General features: G+C 44.7%; 2 protein-coding genes across 4 annotated transcripts in view; both read left to right on the top strand.

Annotated features, from left to right (window-relative positions):
- The first annotated feature begins 6264 nt into the window (after positions 1–6264).
- FASTKD5 (FAST kinase domains 5) lies at positions 6265–17691 on the top strand. 2 transcript variants are annotated; one of them, XM_075572618.1, is made up of 2 exons: positions 6265–6319; positions 14008–17691. In XM_075572618.1, the coding sequence occupies exon 2, from the start codon at positions 14044–14046 to the stop codon at positions 16543–16545; it is 2502 nt and encodes an 833-aa protein (XP_075428733.1). In that variant the 5' UTR covers positions 6265–6319; positions 14008–14043; the 3' UTR covers positions 16546–17691. The 2 variants fall into 2 exon arrangements, with proteins under 2 accessions (XP_075428733.1, XP_075428728.1); XM_075572613.1 differs by lacking the exon at positions 6265–6319 and adding an exon at positions 9407–9530 and having other exon boundaries at positions 14008–17690.
- The window catches only part of UBOX5 (U-box domain containing 5), a 29119-nt gene continuing 15965 nt past the window's right edge, over positions 6267–19420 (top strand). The window contains exon 1 of one of the 2 annotated variants that reach the window (XM_075572627.1): positions 6267–6319. The gene's annotated coding sequence lies outside the window, so the exon portion shown is untranslated. Of the gene's footprint in view, positions 6320–9450; positions 9531–19420 lie in introns of those variants that run through there. The other variant, XM_075572625.1, reaches the window with a different exon arrangement.

Here is a 19420-nt window from a genome sequence, read left to right as displayed (position 1 = left end):
ATCACTTATGTCACCAAAATATACATTGTACTGTATACTGTATTGTACTGTGTGTTTACAATAAACCATTTTAAAACAACATCGTATTACATTTTCTTCCATGTTTCTTTTCAATATTATTATTCAACCTTTCCACCAAATAGTCATCCTATAGTTACCCTATTTATAAATAATACTACCTATTACGGATTTACATCCCGGGCAACGCCGGATATATCAGCTAGTAATTGATATATAGTAATATTAGATTTTAATAAATGATACACATAATTCTGTTTGAATTGATATTGTATCAATCAGGTATTCAACATGACGGAATGCGTCAAAAACCACTTCAAACAACAAATTATGCGTCATGTATAAAGTCTTCATACGTGATACGATGCACATTTTATGAACTTTGTAGCACTTAAACTTTTGATGCACAAAAGCATTTAAAATATAATCTTAATACACAGGAACCATACTCCTTATAGTGAATAGCACCATTCTGCCACTAGAGGGAGCCAAAATGACACAGCCTGTATACACAGATATTGGGAAATCTTAAAGGAGGAATTAAATTGCCAGCTGATATCCCTCATTGACAGCCATTCAAATCAATGCAAATCAATGGGAGATTGCGGTGTTATAACCTGTGTACGTGCTTAGTGAATCCCTGCAAAGGTGCATAAGAGGGTTATTCTAACAGGCCTGAGCCTCACAATGAGGAAGGTGTGAGTAACATACAACAAATTACATTCAGGACCATGGAAAGCGCACACAAATCTATATTTTTAAAAGTGAAACATTGTTTGTCTGTGGGTTGTTGCTGATTGGTTGGCAGTGGCTCACGCTCTGATTGGCCTGCGGGGTGGGGTGACATCACAAAACAACAGGACTACACACACCCTCAGCCTCCTCACACCGGGTTCCCCTCTGACCGATAGACACACGCGTGCAGCTAACTCCCTAAACTCACAGCAAACCCACCCTTGCGGGACCGCCAGGTACCATCCACCCCACCCGCCGCTCACACCCTCCATCCGCAGCTCCTCGCCTCCACCCGCCCCCCGCCTCACACGCCACACACCACCTGCCTGTCTATCTGCGTTGACACACTTACACATTTTTGGGTGTATCTGAGCTTCAAGCATTATATTCTGGATAAGGTACACTGACATTTTATGTAGTTTTATGTATGTTTTTTTATTTCATTGCATTTTGTATGTATATTGTATTGTTTGTATGTGTTGGTATTATGTGGTTAGTTCTAACAGAATAGCATACACTTGTTTTGATTATTGGTTTTAATTATTGATTTATTGATGGTTCTGCATGAGTATATATATGTGTGTATACTCCCATTTTCCATCATGCCCCTGACGAAGTGACTATCGTCACGAAACGCGTAGGGTGTTTCTGCAAACTATAGAGGACACTTTAGAGGACAGCAGTGTGGACTTTGTTATTGTGAGGATTCACCATCCTGGCGGTCGCAGACCGTCTCCTTACCCCAACAAACCTTCCGTGACGGATACCGAAGATGCGTGATTTTGTGGTCCCAGTACGCGCGCGCATGGGCCTTGCGCATCCTGATCCCCCGCTCGCGGATTCGGATCCCGCCCCCGTCTGTCACATGACGCGCGAGTCAAGCTCCGCCCCCGCTCTGGGGAAAGTCTGGACCGTTGTGGGAGTGACACACGTTCTCGGCTCCGCCCCCTGACCTCCGTGATGCACGCGGGACAGCACGCGAGCAGCTCCACCCTCATCCCGGTCAGGCTGCATCATAGGGCACACTTGTGTGCACCAGCAGCCAATCAGCTCTTTCTTCCTGGTTCTGCCCTGGCTGGCTATTGGAGGCTCCTCCTATTTATACCCTCAGTCTGCTATCATTCCTTGCTGAGCATAGTCATTGTGACGCCGTGCCTTGCCGCATTCTTGTTCCAGATTCCTTGCCTTGCCTTGTCTGCCTGTTAACCTCTTGTTGCATGAACCCTGCTAGCACCCTGGACTCCGCTTCTCTCCACTCCTGATCCGGCTTGTATGACGATTCTCCTGGCTCCAGTCCTGACCTTGGCTAAGTACTCCAATGATCCGATATTCTCCTATCCTGAACCTGGCTACGTACCCCGACAATCCGATACTCTCCAATCCTGAACCTTTTTACGCACACTGACGATCCGCAACTCTCCGCTCCTGAACCTGGCAAGTACCTAACCATTCTACTATCTGTAATCCTGACCTGGCTTGAACGACTACTCTACATCCTAGGCATGCCCGCGTGGCTGTGGGTCGGCGTTATAGTTATAGTCTTATCCCATATCGAACATTTGTGGAGCTTTGAGAGGTTTTTGGCCAGGTTCCGTGTTCATGGTGCAGCCACAGGACTCCCGGTGACGGCGCGTGTTCCAGTCACGTCATCAGAGTGTGACGAGACCAGCGGGTCTGGAATCGAGGAAGCAGTGAACGTGGCGGTGGCGTCCAAGCCGTGGAAGGACCTGGTGGAGTGCCCTCCTTGGAATCTTGCACCAAGTGAGTGATTGAGCTGCTGACCACGCCAAATTATTTACATTTTGTCGTGAGTAGGATTCCAATTTTACATTATCCGGATTGGATCCCCTCAGCTTGTGTTCCTCTTTTTAGACATTGGTTTTGTCTGTGTTGTGTTTATTAAATAGCACTAGTTTATGTTTAGCTATTCTGTGGTTCATGTTGTTTTATGTAGTGTCTGGTTAGTGGTTTTTTATTTCATTTCATTTTGTGTCAGTGTTGCAATATGATCTTTCTCTTGATCTATTTCCATATGTCATGAGAATTCAATCAAGATCCATTTGGACATTGTTTGGACACTAAGGACTGTATCATCCTCTGGTCAGATATCACCTTAGGGTTATGGGTTGTCTCTAGGCGCCGGTATATTGTGTTGTTTCATGAAAGTTTGCAGTATGCTGCATAAGCAAAATAAAACATTTTCCCTGGGATATTCCGCCACCTTAAGAGTCTTCATAAATGGAGGGACCAAAATATTTTCAGAAGCAGAAGAGCGCTTTATCCACCGGCGTGCTGCTGAACTTGAGGACAGAACCTCAGAAACAGAGATACAGCATGGAGGAAAATAGCGCAGCCAAGAAAAAAGGCTCCCCTGCAAGATCCCCGCACCGCTGAGATGGGCCAGGCTGCAAGGAAATAAATACAGCTGAACTCCGTTATAACACGGTGCTTGGGGTCCACATAATGCGACCGCGTTATAACGGCGATCAATGGAAAAAAATGGAAGCCACGGTCAGGGGTGCTGTGTCCGCTGGAGGGGGAGAGCTGGGATAACTCTCCCAGCTGTCCAAGAACCCAGAGTCGCAGCGGCACCTCCACGCAGGACCTACCTGGCATCTGCAGCAGCAGCTGTCGGCTCTCTCGTCTCCCTGCTTCACCGTTAGCTTCCGGCTGACAGATCATCGCGAGATTGAGAGCTGTCCCTTAAAGAGATAGTGTTTCTGTGTGTATGTGTGTGTGATAAATAACTGAAGGATCCCAATCAGTAAAAATATGTGTGTGTGCAAAATAAATAGCTGTAGGATCCCAAACTGTAGGTAAAAAATAATTCACTTTGTGCATTATGTTTAGAGCAGCTCCAGCACTAAAATGGTTAACTATAAAATACGCAACGTTCACCAAGAGATTTAAAAATAGTCACATTTTAGGCAGTTCATCTTATACTTGATATATTCAAATACACATTTATGTTGACAGTGTCACCAAACATCATGCTCTCCATCCCTTCAGCAACCCCAATCTGAAATTATGATTGGATTCATACTGAAAGGTTCACAGGGTCCTTTTTACCAGACACCCTGAAAGCCTGTTGTTCGTATCCTAGAATAATATGATAATTAAACAGATAGAAGAATGAAAGTGAACAGGCACTCATTACATCAGGAAGCCTGGCATTTGTATTAAACATTTGGGCTTATCAGTCATGTGATCCTTGCATGTTAGCTCATATAATGTAACAGTATCCCATGTCCCATCTATATCTAAGTGTGGAACCTGCTACTTTTTAATTTCCAGGTATCTCTCCTTCTACTTACTGTAGCTACCTGGAATATCCTGCAGCCTGTATTCAGTTTAAAGCACACAGTTTCCCATGCACTAACTAGGTGGTCCCGCTGCAGCAGATGGACAGAAGTCCCCAGACAGAGCTCAGTGTGGGGACCTCCAGCAGCAGGAGCAGGATCGCAGCATGGACACAAGGAGCTGGGGCGCCCCCTCCTGAAAGCGCTGGTCCTCTCGGCAACTCCTGGAAGTTTGCCCCCCCAAAAATGCTTTTCAAAAACGGGAGCCACGCTTAGACCGCGTTATAAGTGGATCTGTATTGTAGCGGATCGCGCTATAATGGGGTTGAGCTATATTGCACTCATAAAGGGGACTAATATTATCTGGTTACACAGAGATGGTACATGCATAAAATGCATACAATTATGTGAATGTTGGGAGGAAAAAAAGTGTTTATAGTAGGATTGTTGCATTTAGCGATATTAAGTTGATAAAGTTCAAAAGCAATGGAGGGGTTATATTGCTAGAAGAAAATTATAATGTAATTCTTTTTTTTTTTAATTCTCCCCAAAAAAAAGTTGTTGTCTAATCGGTTAAATGTTAAAAAAAAACAAAAAAACGTTAAGAAAACCTGTTTTGAAAAATATAATTAAGAGTGATGGGGTAAATGGAGGAGGAAGCAGCTGGAAAAAAGGAATGTCATTAATCTATATTTGTTTTATGGTTTATTTTTTATACTCTGAGTTATACATGTATTATTTGAAATGTTTTTTTGCAATTACTCTGAGCATTGCACGGTCTGACCTTGGGGTGAATTTGGACTTTAAATTGTTTAACCCCAGGGGTTGTCAGGGAATGTTTTTATTTATTTATATGTGTTTTGTTTATAATAAACTTTATGTAGTGGGTATACCCGAGTGCTAATTTTGGAATACTTCTTTTTTTTTTTTTTTTTCTTTCTTTCTTTCTTTCTTTCTTTCTTTCTTTCTTTCTTTCTTTCTTTCTTTCTTTCTTTCTCTCTCTCTCTCTCTCTCTCTCTCTCTCTCTCTCTCTCTCTCTCTCTCTCTCTCTCTCTCTCTCTCTCTCTCTCTCTCTCTCTCTCTCTCTCTCTCTCTCTCTCTCTCTCTCTCTCTCTCTCTCTCTCTCTCTCTCTCTCTCTCTCTCTCTCTCTCTCTCTCTCTCTCTCTCTCTCTCTCTCTCTCTCTCCTGTATCTACTAGTGTGTGTATATATACTGTATCCATATACTTGTGCAGGGACTAGTGTGTATATATACTGTATCTACATACCTGTACAGGTACTAGTGTGTGTATATATACTGTATCTACATACCTGTACAGGTAGTAGTGTGTGTATATATACTGTAGCTATATTCTTGTGCAGGGACTAGTGTGTATATATACTGTATCTATATACTTGTGCAGGGACTAGTCTGTATCTATATACCTGTGCAGTGACCTGTGTGTATATATACTGTATCTATATACTTGTGCTGGGACTAGTATGTATATATACTGTATCTATATACTTGTGCAGGGACTAGTCTGTATCTATATACCTGTGCAGTGACCTGTGTGTATATAAACTGTATCTATATACTTGTGCAGGGACTAGTGTGTATATATACTGTATCTACATACCTGTACAGGTACTAGTGTGTGTATATATACTGTAGCTATATTCTTGTGCAGGGACTAGTGTGTATATATACTGTATCTATATACCTGTGCAGTGACCTGTGTGTGTATATATACTGTATCTATATACTTGTGCTGGGACTAGTATGTATATATACTGTATCTATATACTTGTGCAGGGACTAGTCTGTATCTATATACCTGTGCAGTGACCTGTGTGTATATATACTGTATCTATATACCTGTGCAGTGACTTGTGTGTATATATACTGTATCTGTATACCTGTGCAGTGACTTGTGTGTATGTGTGTGTGTGTGTGTGTGTGTGTGTGTGTGTGTGTATGTACTGTATCTGTATACCTGTGCAGTGACTTGTGTGTATGTGTGTGTGTGTGTGTGTGTGTATGTACTGTATCTGTATACCTGTGCAGTGACGTGTGTGTTTCTGCCGCTCTTGGTAGAAGAATGGAAGCGCAAGTCCTCCTGGGACTTGATGTTCTTCTGTTTTAAGCACATGCACATATTAGCAGCAGCAGAACTACAACTCCCAGGAAGCCATGTATCAAAGGTCACATGACACCGCTCATCCAATCAGCGGATAGATTACCGGTCCCACAGCTTGGCAGTGCTGTGTCTCCTGGCTGCAGGGAGGTTGGTGTCAGTGTGTTTTCCAATGCAGAAATTCCCCAGGGTTATGTATTGTTACTGAGGCAGTGTTTCCAACCCTCTCTAATAGCGTGTCTGAGATTAGATGTATTGTAAGGCCTTGGCAGCGCTGAGCGGGCGGGCTCACGCTGGCTGCTCAGAAACACAGTGAGGCAATGTGTGTGGCCAGCGTGGGCGAGCGCCTGCTCGGTGCTCAGATGCTTGCAGGGCAAGCAAATTTGATTTTGCCGCTCGCAAGCGCATCACGTGACTGGTTCGCCCAATGAGGGTGAACCAGGTCCGTGACACCGTGGCCTCGCCCCCCGACAGGCGCGCACCTAGCCGGCCACGAATCGCCCGACTGAGCAGGGCACAGCGCACAAGCTCCAGCGCGCCCGCTCCCTGCCTGGCCGCAGCCTAAGGCTGCGGTCCCAGTCACCGCCACAGCGCACGGCTCGGCGTGCGCTGTGCTATAAAGCCCCGCCCCCCCAGTCCGGCCGGTCCCTACCTTGTCGCGCACCTTTCCCCAGCGGCGCGCGACAGGTTTTCAGGGAGGCAGGAGAATTTGAACTCAACATCTGCGATGGAGGCGTGGCCACGCCCCCGCCGGCGGTTCAGCCAATAAGGGCGAACCAGCCGCGGGACGTCATGGCCACGCCCCCGCAAACCCACAGCCACGCCCACTCCCGTCGCAAACCTTCCCTCTCCCCCCAGACCGCAGATCGCGGTGTAGCGCTGTGCATGCGCCGCCCCCCCCCCCCCCCCCGCCGGGCGCGCGTGCCACAGTGAAGACTGGGGACTCAGCCTAAGGAACCCCAACCCTAAGGGCTCGTCCAGGGTGGAGCTGAGCGGGCACGCACACATGCTAGACAAGTTGCGACAATGCACGTTGCGCTCAGCCGCTTGCCGAGCGAGCAAATTTGAATTTGCCGCTCGCAAGAGCTTCACGTGAGCGGTTCGCCCAATGAGGGCGAACCAACTCTGTGACGTAGAGGCTGCGCTCCCAGACACGCGCACATCTAGCCGGCCAGGAAAAGCACGGCCAAGCCGGGCGCAGCGCTGGAGCGCCAGCGCGCCTCTACCCACCCTGGACGAGGCCTAATAGCGCGTCTGAGATCAGATGCATTGTAAGGAACCCCAACCCTCTCTAATAGCGCGTCCGAGATCAGATGCATTGTAAGGAACTCCAACCTCTCTAACAGTGCGTCTGTGATCAGATGCATTGTAAGGAACCCCAACCCTCTCTAATAGCGCGTCTGAGATCAGATGCATTGTAAGGAACCCCAACCCTCTCTAATAGCGCGTCTGAGATCAGATGCATTGTAAGGAACCCCAACCCTCTCTAATAGCGCGTCTGAGATCAGATGCATTGTAAGGAACCCCAACCCTCTCTAATAGCGCGTCTGAGATCAGATGCATTGTAAGGAACCCCAACCCTCTCTAATAGCGCGTCTGAGATCAGATGCATTGTAAATTCTTCTGTATTTGATACAATTTTCAAATGACCAAAAAATTGCAGGGAACCCTCTAGGGATGTCGTGGAACCCTGGTTGAAAAACACTGCACTATGGTATAATGTATGTTACTGATTTTGTAGGTACAGCACCCCCACCATGAAAAAAGTTCTGTGTGTGTGGATATATATATATATATATATAATCAAAAAAAAAAAAAATAGATGTTACCGTTCTGTGGCTAACGAAATGCTTTTATTTGTGCGAGCTTTCGAGATACACTGATCTCTTCTTCTGGCGATGTTACAATGAATAAAGCAAAAGGTAAACTTAAAAACAGTGTCTCTTGGAATGTTATCTGTGCTGTTCCTTTCCCCGATGTGTTTTATGGCTAGAGGTGTCAAAGGGTAACTGAAAGCAAGTGAAGAAAGAGTGTGTATGTGTATCAGTGTGAATAAAAATGAATGGAGAGCCCACAGTATATACAGTGCTTTACACAAGGTGTGTGTGAAGTGGGACTGGATATAAATGGTGTGGGTGGGTGTGGAAATGTGAGAGTTAGTAGCACAACTAAAACATTCCAAGAGACACTGTTTTTAAGTTTACCTTTTGCTTCATTCATTGTAACATCTCCAGAAGAAGAGATCAGTGTATCTCGAAAGCTCGCACAAATAAAAGCGTTTCGTTAGCCACAGAACGGTATCATCTATTTATTTTTATTTTTTTTGATTATTGAAGCTCGGCTAACACGGTACTGATACCTCTACATATATATATATATAGTGAAATGCTGCAAACATAAGCTTATAGGGGTCCATGTGAAAATAGATTTGAAGCAAGGGGGCACTGTGTGCTCATTTGCATGTCAATTCCCAGAATCCCTTGCTGCAGTGGAAGCACTGTGTGCTGGGTGATAATGGTGAAAGCCAAGGTTGCAGACCTGTCTAAGATATGCAAATGTGCTCACAGTAATATTTCCATTAAATATATATATATATCTCACAGGCACGCACGTTGTGAGGATCAGTAATATACCATGTTACCCACACGCAGTGAAAGTCCAGGTGAATTCTGACGAGCTGATGCTGCTCAACAAATAATATAGCCCGGTGTAAGACTCTCATAACGACGCAAGATCGTTTGAATCATTTTATTTGTGTCGCGCCATCAATGTACGTAGCGCTTTACAACATTACAATAATAATTAATAATTGTTTGTTCTTGTATAGCGCCGCTAGTTTTACGTAGCGCTTTACAGAGACATTTGGCAGGCACAGGTCCCTGCCCCGTAGAGCTTACAATCTATGTATTTGGTGCCTGGAGGTACTGTAAACAAACACTGAACAACAGGAGTCAGTGCCACAGGTAAATGACGACACAGGCAAAAGGAGCCCCGGTTTGTTCCCGGAGCAGAGCACGCCGGTGAGTGTCGGTGTTTCCAGGAAATGTAGCCCACCTAAGGGGTTAAAATGTAGCGTGTGGAAAGCCTTTCGGAGTCTGATCCTGCATCTGCGTAGTTCCGTCTCTCCTCCCTATTGGTGAACTGGAGCATGCAGCTGCTGTGATTGGGCTGAGCTTCAACCGCCCAGGATTGGCCCTCTTGGCCTGTCCGTCTTGGGAACGGATTCCGATTGGTTGGCTGTCCCTGGAGCAGAGAGGAGGAAGTAGCTGCAGCAGCCGGGGGAAGCAGTACCGGGGCAAGAGACCATCACCCGGGCTAGGACACCGCAGAGGAGCTGCTGCTGCTGCATTGCCGGGCTTTGGTAGGCGTTCACTTACCGTGCGTGTGTGTCGGCAGTCACTGGCCTCGCGGGGAAGGAGATCCCACACAGTCCGTGTTAGGCTTGTTAAATAGTCCTCGCTGCTGCGCGGGCGCGTTTAGTTGCTAGGGTTTAAGCGGTGACACGCGGTTAGGGGGCGTGACTCTACCGTCAGCGTTGGGCCGCGCTGTGATTGGTTCGCGGCACAGCAGCAGCGCTAAAATACAATTTTATTGTATTTTCCCTGGTCTGCTGCGTCACGGCCGCGCGCGTTCCTAGTATACAAACGTCTGCTCACGGTAGCGCACGCGCGTTCACTATATTACACGCTTAAGGCAGTGGTGCGTAACTCCAGTCCTCAACAGGTCAGGTTTTAACCCATTGAGTGCCGGAGGGACCACGGCCACTCCGGCAAAGCGCTTTACCCTTCACTGGAGATCACGTCCTGCGCCCGATAGGAACGCAGGACATGAACTGACCTGAAAAACAAGGACTCCTTGGGCATGATGTAGCCGATATATATCATGGGGCCCCCTGGAGTGCCAGACCCCACTGTCTTGGGGGCACCCAAAGGGTTAAAGCTATCTCTGCTTCATCACAGACGGTTAGTCGTTATGATTGTGCCACTGATTGAGTCGTCTGTGCTGAAGCGGGGATATCCTGAAAACCTGACCTATTGGTGGGGATCCCAGGGACTGGAGTTCGGAACCTCTGGTGTAATGCAAGAAAATGCTTCTGGTTACTGCTTGTTCTCCGATCATATAGGGAGAGGAGCAGTCAGCACAGGCCACTCACACTGTTACTTCCAGAAGCCCAGTGCTGCAGCTCACACAGACCCAGTAATACTGTGTGACCTCAGATTACACACAGCTGCAGTGCACACATTAACCCACGCAGGCAATGCCAGCTCTTTGCTTGCACAGCAAGGTATGGCCTGGATTGTATTTGTATTCCAGACATCTGTAGGAATCTTATTTGCATTTTACAGCCTGCTGCAATGACACACCCCTATTGTGCAGGACAATACCAATGCTTTTTGTGCAACTGGAAACAAACTGCTATAGAATGAGTAGGAATATTATTATTTGGGGAGCGGGGGGGGGGGGGGGGTTCACACAAAGTACAGGGGCTCACTAGATTTCTCTTAGCAGCGGTCTGTTTTTATGTTCTCCTGGAGTAGCTGAAAAAGAGACCACTTTTAAAAAGTACATTTGCGAGTGCAAAGTGTTTCATAAAATCCTGCAGATGTTTCTCTGCACACACGTTACTTCATATATTTTGAATACAAAAAACAGAGAAACTTTTTATTTTAACTGAGAACATTGAATTGTTTATTTGGAACAAGCAATGGTCACTGCGAGGAAATATCCTGACATATTGTGGGTACTATATGGGGATGGACTATTCTACCTGTGAAATAAGGATAGGGTTGATCCCCTTTCCTTTAATTAATAATAGCATGTTCTTGTATAGCGCTGCTAGTTTCACGTAGCACTTTACAGAAACATTTTGCAGGCACAGGTCCCTGCCCCGTGGAGCTTACAATCTATGTTTTTGGTGCCTGAGGCACAGGGAGATAAAGTGACTTGCACAAGGTCACAAGGAGCCGACACTGGGAATTGAACCAGATTCCCCTGCTTCAAACTCAGTACCAGTCAGTGTCTTTACTCACTGAGCCGCTCCTTTTCCCTTATTTTATAACACACTATCCTCATCCCAACACCCCGCATAAGGGTGTATTTAACCATTTCAGTGTCAGACGTTTGTGACAACTCCCACAGACCCTCCGGTACGTCCTGGTCACCGAACTGCTTTTTGGCGCGATGGCGTGATCAGCACTTGATTCCAGCTGTTGAGCGAGATTCTCTTCCGCGTTGTGCAAAGAGCAATGACAAATGATTTACGTCAGGAGTGCACTGAATAGGTTAATACAAAATAAGGCAAAAGGGCACAATGGATTAAAAAATATATATTGTGCCTATAACACTGAACAATATAATTATTTTTCGTTGTATAGCGCTGACAGTGTAGGCAGCGCTGTACATAGAATGTTTGCAGGCATAATGAGTCCCTGCCCCGTGGAGCTTACCATCTATTGAAGTACAGGGAGGTGGTGACTTGCCCAAGGTCGCAAGGAGCTGACACCGGGGTTTGAACGCGGCTCCCCTGCTTCACACTCTGTGTCATTGTTTTTAGAGTCAGTGTTGGTGTCATAATATGATTTGCGGAGGACGTGAAACATTGGTCCAATTTTCTATGCACTCGATACAGTCCCTCTCTCCCTCTCTCCCTCCTTGTGAGCACCTTTTGCCTGAAATCCATTTTTACGTGGAACTAATAAGCTAATGCTCGCTATTAACACAGCTTTTAAGCACAGCATCTGACTCAGATGCAAAGTCAGAGAAACCATTCACAGACATGTTTCGACCTTCATGGGTCTCATCAGTGTGAGGTTGGTTGTACTGTCTTTGCAATTTTCAAGTCTGTAGGTTTTACCATCACATTTGAAGTTATAGTGGGTGAAAAAGGCAACAAGAAACCTCCACCGTATTGCATATAGCAAATAAAAAGATCACTTGTGAGCACATTCACATGTCTTATACAGGTGTGTGTGTGTCTCTGACGTCCCAGTGACCTCTCTGAGTTGCAAAGTGACAAACCCTCCAGTGTCAGCTTGTCTCTCAGGCATTGAAGTGGTTGATTTGCTATGTGCTCAATTACTACCGATGTACTTATCGGCCCAGTTAATTACTGTGTGATTACATTTTTTTAAGTCTTCCCGTCTCGTAATCGGCATATACAGTATTTTTTTTTAGGAGGCCGGGAGATGAAAATGGAGTGTAGTTATATGCATACATGTTTGAGTGTGGGTAATATACACATTCAGTATTATGGGAGAGAAAAGAGTGCAGGAATTTGTAAACGTGTCAAGCCTGGTGCAGGGCACACAATGTTTAGGAGCATTGATTGTCTTGTAAGTGATTCAGTCATGGTTTTACGAGGCGGTTCAGAGTGCGGCAGCATGTGCAGTATGCCCATAACAAGTCACCAGGAGTAACTTTGCAGGAATGAAAAGATATAGGAAGCTGACACACACTCGCTAACCTCTTCAACATATTAGGTTAACCCCCTTTGTCAGTAATGCTGTTATCTTGATGTATATTTTATTCATGTATTATAAAATGACTTGTTTGTGGGGCAAATAAGAAACGTCCACTTGCTCAGTCTAATGGAAGGGCCACAGATAGACCCAGTAATCCCCAAAGAGCTGCATGTCCATCCTTATATATACATTTACAGTACACATACAATCTCAGATGAAGAAGCACACTTAAAGTGATGGCTCCCCTGCTTCCATCTCTGTATCATTGTTTTTCAGAGTCGGTGCCTTTATCACGCAGGCCTAATCTCGCTAAGTAAAGATTGCAATAACCCTAGAAAACATTAACACTTTGCTGACTGAACTTTTATTAAATGCGTCCCTAATCTACATACAGTATTATTACCTGTTAATATGGGGAGCATTGGGTTTCTTTGTCCACTGAACATCAACTGTTTGTGTTTCCTTATATAATCATACGTAGTAATATATTTTGATGCATAATGGCAGCAGACACGTATTTTTCCTTCACGTTATCGGTTTATTATTGGAGGATTGGACGGTGGGGTTGTAGACGCTGCATGATCAATTCCAAGATGGATGAATGAAAACTCAAAGATGGTGGTTTGCCCACAGAATTGCATACGGATGTAGCAGGTGTTATTGCTCCCGTTATAGTGCCATTTTGCGTTAGCGCTGTCGTGAGTTTTATTGTGCATTTTACCAGGTTTTACCAGTATTGCGTGGTTTGCGGACAGAATGTGTCCAAATAGTTAAGTGCATTTTGATAAACTCTTCAGTGCTGTAACGCTGCATTGCTTTGGTAAGGCATTGTAGGTTGGTCCAACATTGAACGAGTTACTGAACTTGATTTCTCATTTACACTGGTTTTGGAACATCTTTTGTTATATTGCCAATTATGGGAGTTAAGTGACTGGTTGTTCTGTGATACCTCTTGCCTTCCATCTTTTTGTTTATAAATGTGACTTCCTTATGGTTTAAGAATTCAGTGAAACACATACATGAGACTTTCTGTCTGTTGCCTAGTCTGTCTAGAGACTACATCTGTTTTACATCTTCTGTAATGGGGTGCGTGTGTGCTTGTGTTTAGCGTTCTTGGGACTCCAGTAACCCCAATAATCTTGAGACCATTCCAAATAGGTCAATAAAAATAGATGGTATTTCTGCAATATTATAAGTGGAGCAACCATTTTATAGATACATTTGTGGCAAGAAAAACTAAAAACATTACTGTATGGGATTCGCTGTTTTGCAGACAACCTCTGCCAGTAGATAATATTGCTGTAAAGTAAAGCGAGAGAGCTTCATTTGAATAGATGGAAGACACTCATCTGCATTCTTCATCTGCCCTTTTTTCAGTACCCGGATCCCCTTCTTACCCTGTAACTTGGATCCATGGCCACTGTGGTATGTCGAAGATTTCGCAGCGGGGTCTACAGAGCAACTACATTTTCATCAGCGGCTCAGTGGACAAGGATGAAAATTCGTAATGAACACGGGAAGGGTTACGCTTTAGGTCTTACAAAGAATGCTTCGGTCTGCAAACAAACTGATGATAAACCAGTGAACAGTTTGGAGTACCAAGTTCTTTACAACCCATCTGCCTATACTGGAGTAAAGAAACGGACTGGGAATCTGTCCGAAGAATATGAGGACTATTTCTTGGAAAAGGACTATGCAAGGAGCCATGCCAAACAAATTCAAAATACCTACAGTATTACCTGTTCACGGAGTCTGTCCAGCACTAAAAATAACATACTGGACTTGGCGTTTAGTAGTCGAGGTCCAGTACAGTCTAGACTTGTTGCCCCCGCAAAAGTTGAGGAAATAAATAAGGGAATGCTAAAATCTGATGACGTTGATATTGAGGCCTATAGCACTAAAGAGGATCCTAGGGCTTTTCAGCAGAGCCGGGCTGACTACAAATCCCTGTGCTATGACCGCTCAGAACACAACATGGGTACTTCCATGGAGGAAGGTCATGAACTTCTGCAAAGAGTTACTGTGCTCAAAAGCAATTTAACCCCTGGAACAATTTCTGCCTATTTTGAGACACTTAGTTGTTCACCTGTGGCTCAAATTCGAGTCATCAGGTCAGATAGCAAATTCGCAATGCTCTGCCGCTACAGCGTTGAAAATATACAGCTGTACACCCACACTGAAATAATAAATATTCTTCGTGCATTTGTTCGTTTAGGAATACTGCCAGCTCACTCCATGCTGAATGTTTATGAAGGGGAGTTTTGTCGTCGGGTGTGGGATATGAGCACAAACGAGTTGCTGTTGGTGGCTGATTTGTGGAGGTATTTGGGTCGTGGTGTACCTCAGTTTTTGGAGATCTTCTATAGCTATATTCATCTTCGATGGAAGGACCTAAGTTTGCCTCAGCTTGTGCAGTTAGTTTATATTGTGGGCGAAGGGCGGCGGGCACCTCAGGAGTTGATGCAAAAACTCGAGTCCATGGTGTTTAGGCATCTGGACTCCATTAACCTGGAAGAAATTGGTGCCGTTTGCTTGGGCTTCTTTAAGTCTCATAATGGACTATCAGAACACATCATGAAAAAAATAGGAGACCAGGTTTCTGAAAATATGGACGACATTAGCAATTACGCTTTAGTCAATGTGCTTAAAATGTTCCGCTACACCCATGTCGATCATCTGCGGTTTTTAAAAAGGCTTGGACAAGTTGTCCCTCAACGGATTCCCAGCATGGGCACTCAAGGTATAATGCACATTGCCTTGTCGTGCACGGCACTGCACTACCTTGATGAAGACATCATGAACGCTATCGCTGATGCTGTTCCCAACAGAGTAGCTTACTGCAGAAGCAAAGACCTTGCCAAATTTGTATGGTCTTTTGGAGCTCTACATTATCAGCCGCCCAATGCCGAACGTTTTTATTCGGCCATCACTGATCAAATGCGCAAGAAGCTGCATGAATTTGAGAAGTTCCCCGAACATTTTCTAACGTGTTTGTTGGGACTCGTGTTTGCGCAGCGGTTTCCAGTTGATCTCATTGAATTTGCCCTCAGTGAGAAGTTTGTCAGACTCGCTACGAAGGAGACCTTGTTCGAGCTGAAGAAAGACCTTTTCACTTTAGATGGGAGTGTAGAAATCGAATGCCCAGGCTACACTGGCAACCACCTTTCACTTGAGATTCGACAGGAAGTAACTGACATGCTAAGGAATTTTGCAAGCCTGGACATTTGCGTGAAGCCTGAGGTTCTTGAAGCTGCCACTTTGCTGGAGACTATGTTGGGTGGGCCACAGTATGTAAAAAATCATATGATTTTACCTCATACTAGATCAAACGATTTGGAAGTCCATTTGGACCATAATGGGAATCCTATTCCTTTAAATCAAGATGTTGCAAGGCATGCATTGGCCAAATCTGAATTCAAACCCATTGGTGTTCATATTACTGATGACCTCATAGATCAGCTTTTGGACAGGAACCGTAAAAGTAATTCCCACAAGGAGACCGTGAGTACCAAAACAAAGCTGGATGCTACTAATCCAAAGGAAATGGCCTTCCATGGGCCAAAACAACACTTGAGTCGTCACCTTGAATTTTCCTGCGGTGTACCTATAACGGACAACCTGCTATCCACTTTGACCACGTCAAAGGTTATAGATGAGCAACCTGTATGTCAACCAAAGCTGCGTCCTGAAATTGTAAAGCTGGCAATTCAAGTATCGCATAGGAATCACTACTGCTACGCATCTAAACATCTTTTGGGACTCCATAGTTTGAAAAGAAGGCAACTGCTGCAGCTGGGCTATGTAGTGGTCGAGCTTCCTTACTGGGAATGGTTTCCTCTTCTGAAACGTACAAGATCTGAAAAACTTGCCTACTTGCACCAAAAAGTCTTTGCTTCTATGGGCGATCACAGCTGATGCTGTGCTGTAATTGCACAGTAAAGTGTACTGTATGTTGTCATTTCCATACAGTTGCTGCACAGTACCTCCTCCATTTACATTTTCTCATTCGTGGGTAAAGAGTGGCAATATCGTACAGATGAACGTTCCACGACACACAGCGAGACTGAATCTTTATCAGATGAGCAGTAATACCTGCTTTCTGTTATGAACTGCACATACAAAAATAATTTTTCATTTTAACTTAATAAATGGTAACCCCCCCCCCCCCCCCCCACTTTTTATTTTATGAAAATAAACTTTTGGAACCTAATGTTTATTGTCTTTATTGGTTGCAGGGATTTCTGATTTTTTTTTGTTTTGCTCGTTTTGTAGCAAAAAACAAACAAACGGTTTATATACAACCTCCTGTCCTGGCAGTGGGTAATGTGCATCATTTCACACTTACTAATATGCTGTGAATTGACGTTAACCTGATTCAAATGAATAGAGGCCACTTAGGTGAATAGGGTAAGATACGCGGTCAATATGTATTAATTGTACCAACTCTTTCGTACCCCTCGCCACCATGTTTTCAGAACATCATTTTTTTTAAAAACTATTTCAGTGTTAAATCCTACAGGTGTGCCCCGTTTTGTGAAAGTTGCATTAAACTGTATGTGTGGTACAGTAAATATCCGTGTCTCGCACACACAGCCTCCTTACCTTCTATCTCCCGGACTCTTCCATTGGACTTCTTGTTAATAAAACTGGAGACAGCAGATTGTGCATTTCAGTCACACATCCTATTGGCCTAAAGATCTTTATCCGCTGCTGCTTTCATAACTCTGGTTTTTTCTCTCTTGGTCTTCAAAGAAACAACTAGGCAGCCAAAGGCAGTAGGGGTTAAATTTAGTGTGTTTACTGTGTTTAAAATGCTTTAGGGATAGATTCTATGTGCACAGGAAAACAGACAGACATATAACATAATCTAAAATAGTCCGTCCGGGGTGGGTCTGAGCGGATGGTGGATATTACCGTAAGGTAGTAACTTGATACCTTCACGACCAAGTGTTATACTTATCAGGAAATAAGAGGTTAATCTTTATAAAAACCTGCATAACAGCTAATGACATCCCTAGCAGGTAGATAACCTGGATCAAGTAGGACCATGCGTGTGTGTGTGTGTGTGTGTGTGTGTTACCATTATATATGTCTATATGTCTGTCTATATGGTAAAAAGTACCATATGCTACTGTATCCACTTACAAAGTGCTGCATATAATGGATACAAATGAATGGCTAGTTGGATGCTTAGTGGAAGTAGCTAGTTAAATGTCTCCTGTATTAGTGCTGAAATAGTGTTGCAGGGACTAGCATACCCAAGGTTATATATATATATATATATATATATATATATAACCTTGGGTATGCTAGTCCCTGCAACACGGGAGACCGGAGCTGCGCGAGGGGGGGGGGAAGAGAAGCGGAGAAAGTGACAGGGGGAGTGGAGGGAGCGGGAAATTTGAATCCCGGGCAACGCCGGGTCATATATATATATATATATTTATATAATATAATTTTTTTTTCTTCTCCAGAGTGGGTGGTCAAATGGCATGCTTCCTGCTAGCAGTGGGTTAAACTGTGCTGCAGAGAGCTGATAAAAGAACCTAGAATAGCACAGATTAAAGGCATTCAGTAGGTGTCAGTGCTGGGAAGTGTTTAACCCTTGTAGTGTTAAATGCACATGTGCTATTGGGTAGTATCAGGAACACTGTGTTGGACAGTAATCCCCTGAATGACAATTAGCAATGTAATTGGTCTAAACAGTAGCTCTATTGTAATGTCAATTAAGGATAAAGTTCCATTAACTCCATCTAAATCTAGGAATTTCAGCACAAGTGTGTGGTTGCTGCTGCTGCTGCTGCTGTTGCACATATGAACCCTTGTAGCCCGTAATGCAAACTGTTTGCTGGCCTAGAGAGTAGGAAGTATCCCGCTGATTAAGCTTTAGCATTGATTCCCAACCTTTTTTGTTTGGAGGAACCCTTGAAGTATTTCGAAAAATCTCGGGGAACCCCTATCTTGCTGACATATATTAGGTTCGGCAGGGGTAAATCACAAAATTTCACACCACGAGCCCCCTCTATTTCCCACCCTCTACCCATGTATTTCTCTCCCCTCCATCTCACTCACTCGCTCTCCCTCCCGCCTCGCATGTATTTCTCCCCTGCGTTTCACTTGTACTCTCTTTCCTCACTCCCTCTCTCCTCTCACTCGCCCCCACCTTCCGTCAATTACCCCACTCACTCAATCCCCCCCACAAAATACGTACCAAAAAAACTCACCCCTTAAACACATATAACCCCACCCCGCAATACATAATAAAAATACCTCGACCCCGCCAATACATTTTAAAAAGTCCCCCACCGCCCCAATACATATCTCCCCCAGCACCCCTCATCATCATCATCCTCATATACCCCCCTCCCCCCCCCCGTTTCTCGAAATCACTCTCAGCCACCCTGGATCTCACATCATCCTCCCTTTCCCCCCCCCCCCCCCCCAGGCGGGAGGAGCTGGTTGCCAGCGGGGGTGGGCAGGATTCGGCGGCGAGCTGGCAGCAGAACAGCAAACACGTGCTCGCTGCCAATTGGGGGATATTCACTGTTAATTATTGGTGCTATTGGCTTCTAGTGAATAACCCGTGATTTTAGAATAAAAATATCACTTTCATGCTTTCCAGGGGGGATCTATAACAAACTAAATGTTGCAGTGAACGGTTATTGTGGCCAATATGGAAGAGCATGAACTGATAAAAGAAAATTCTGTATTTCATAAAAATCTCATTTTTGGTCACAAACCCTCTGACTGGTTTTGTGTCCTTGCTGCTAAACATCTGTTTATTGCAAAT

The sequence above is a fragment of the Ascaphus truei genome, chromosome 1, assembly GCF_040206685.1.
Source record: "Ascaphus truei isolate aAscTru1 chromosome 1, aAscTru1.hap1, whole genome shotgun sequence".
NCBI classification, from domain to species: domain Eukaryota; kingdom Metazoa; phylum Chordata; class Amphibia; order Anura; family Ascaphidae; genus Ascaphus; species Ascaphus truei.
This window is presented reverse-complemented; position numbering and strand designations above follow the sequence as displayed.

Coding starts and splice junctions, on each gene's coding strand:
- FASTKD5 (XM_075572618.1), top strand. CDS start 14,044: ATGGCCACTGTGGTATGTCGAAGATTTCGCAGCGGGGTCTACAGAGCA.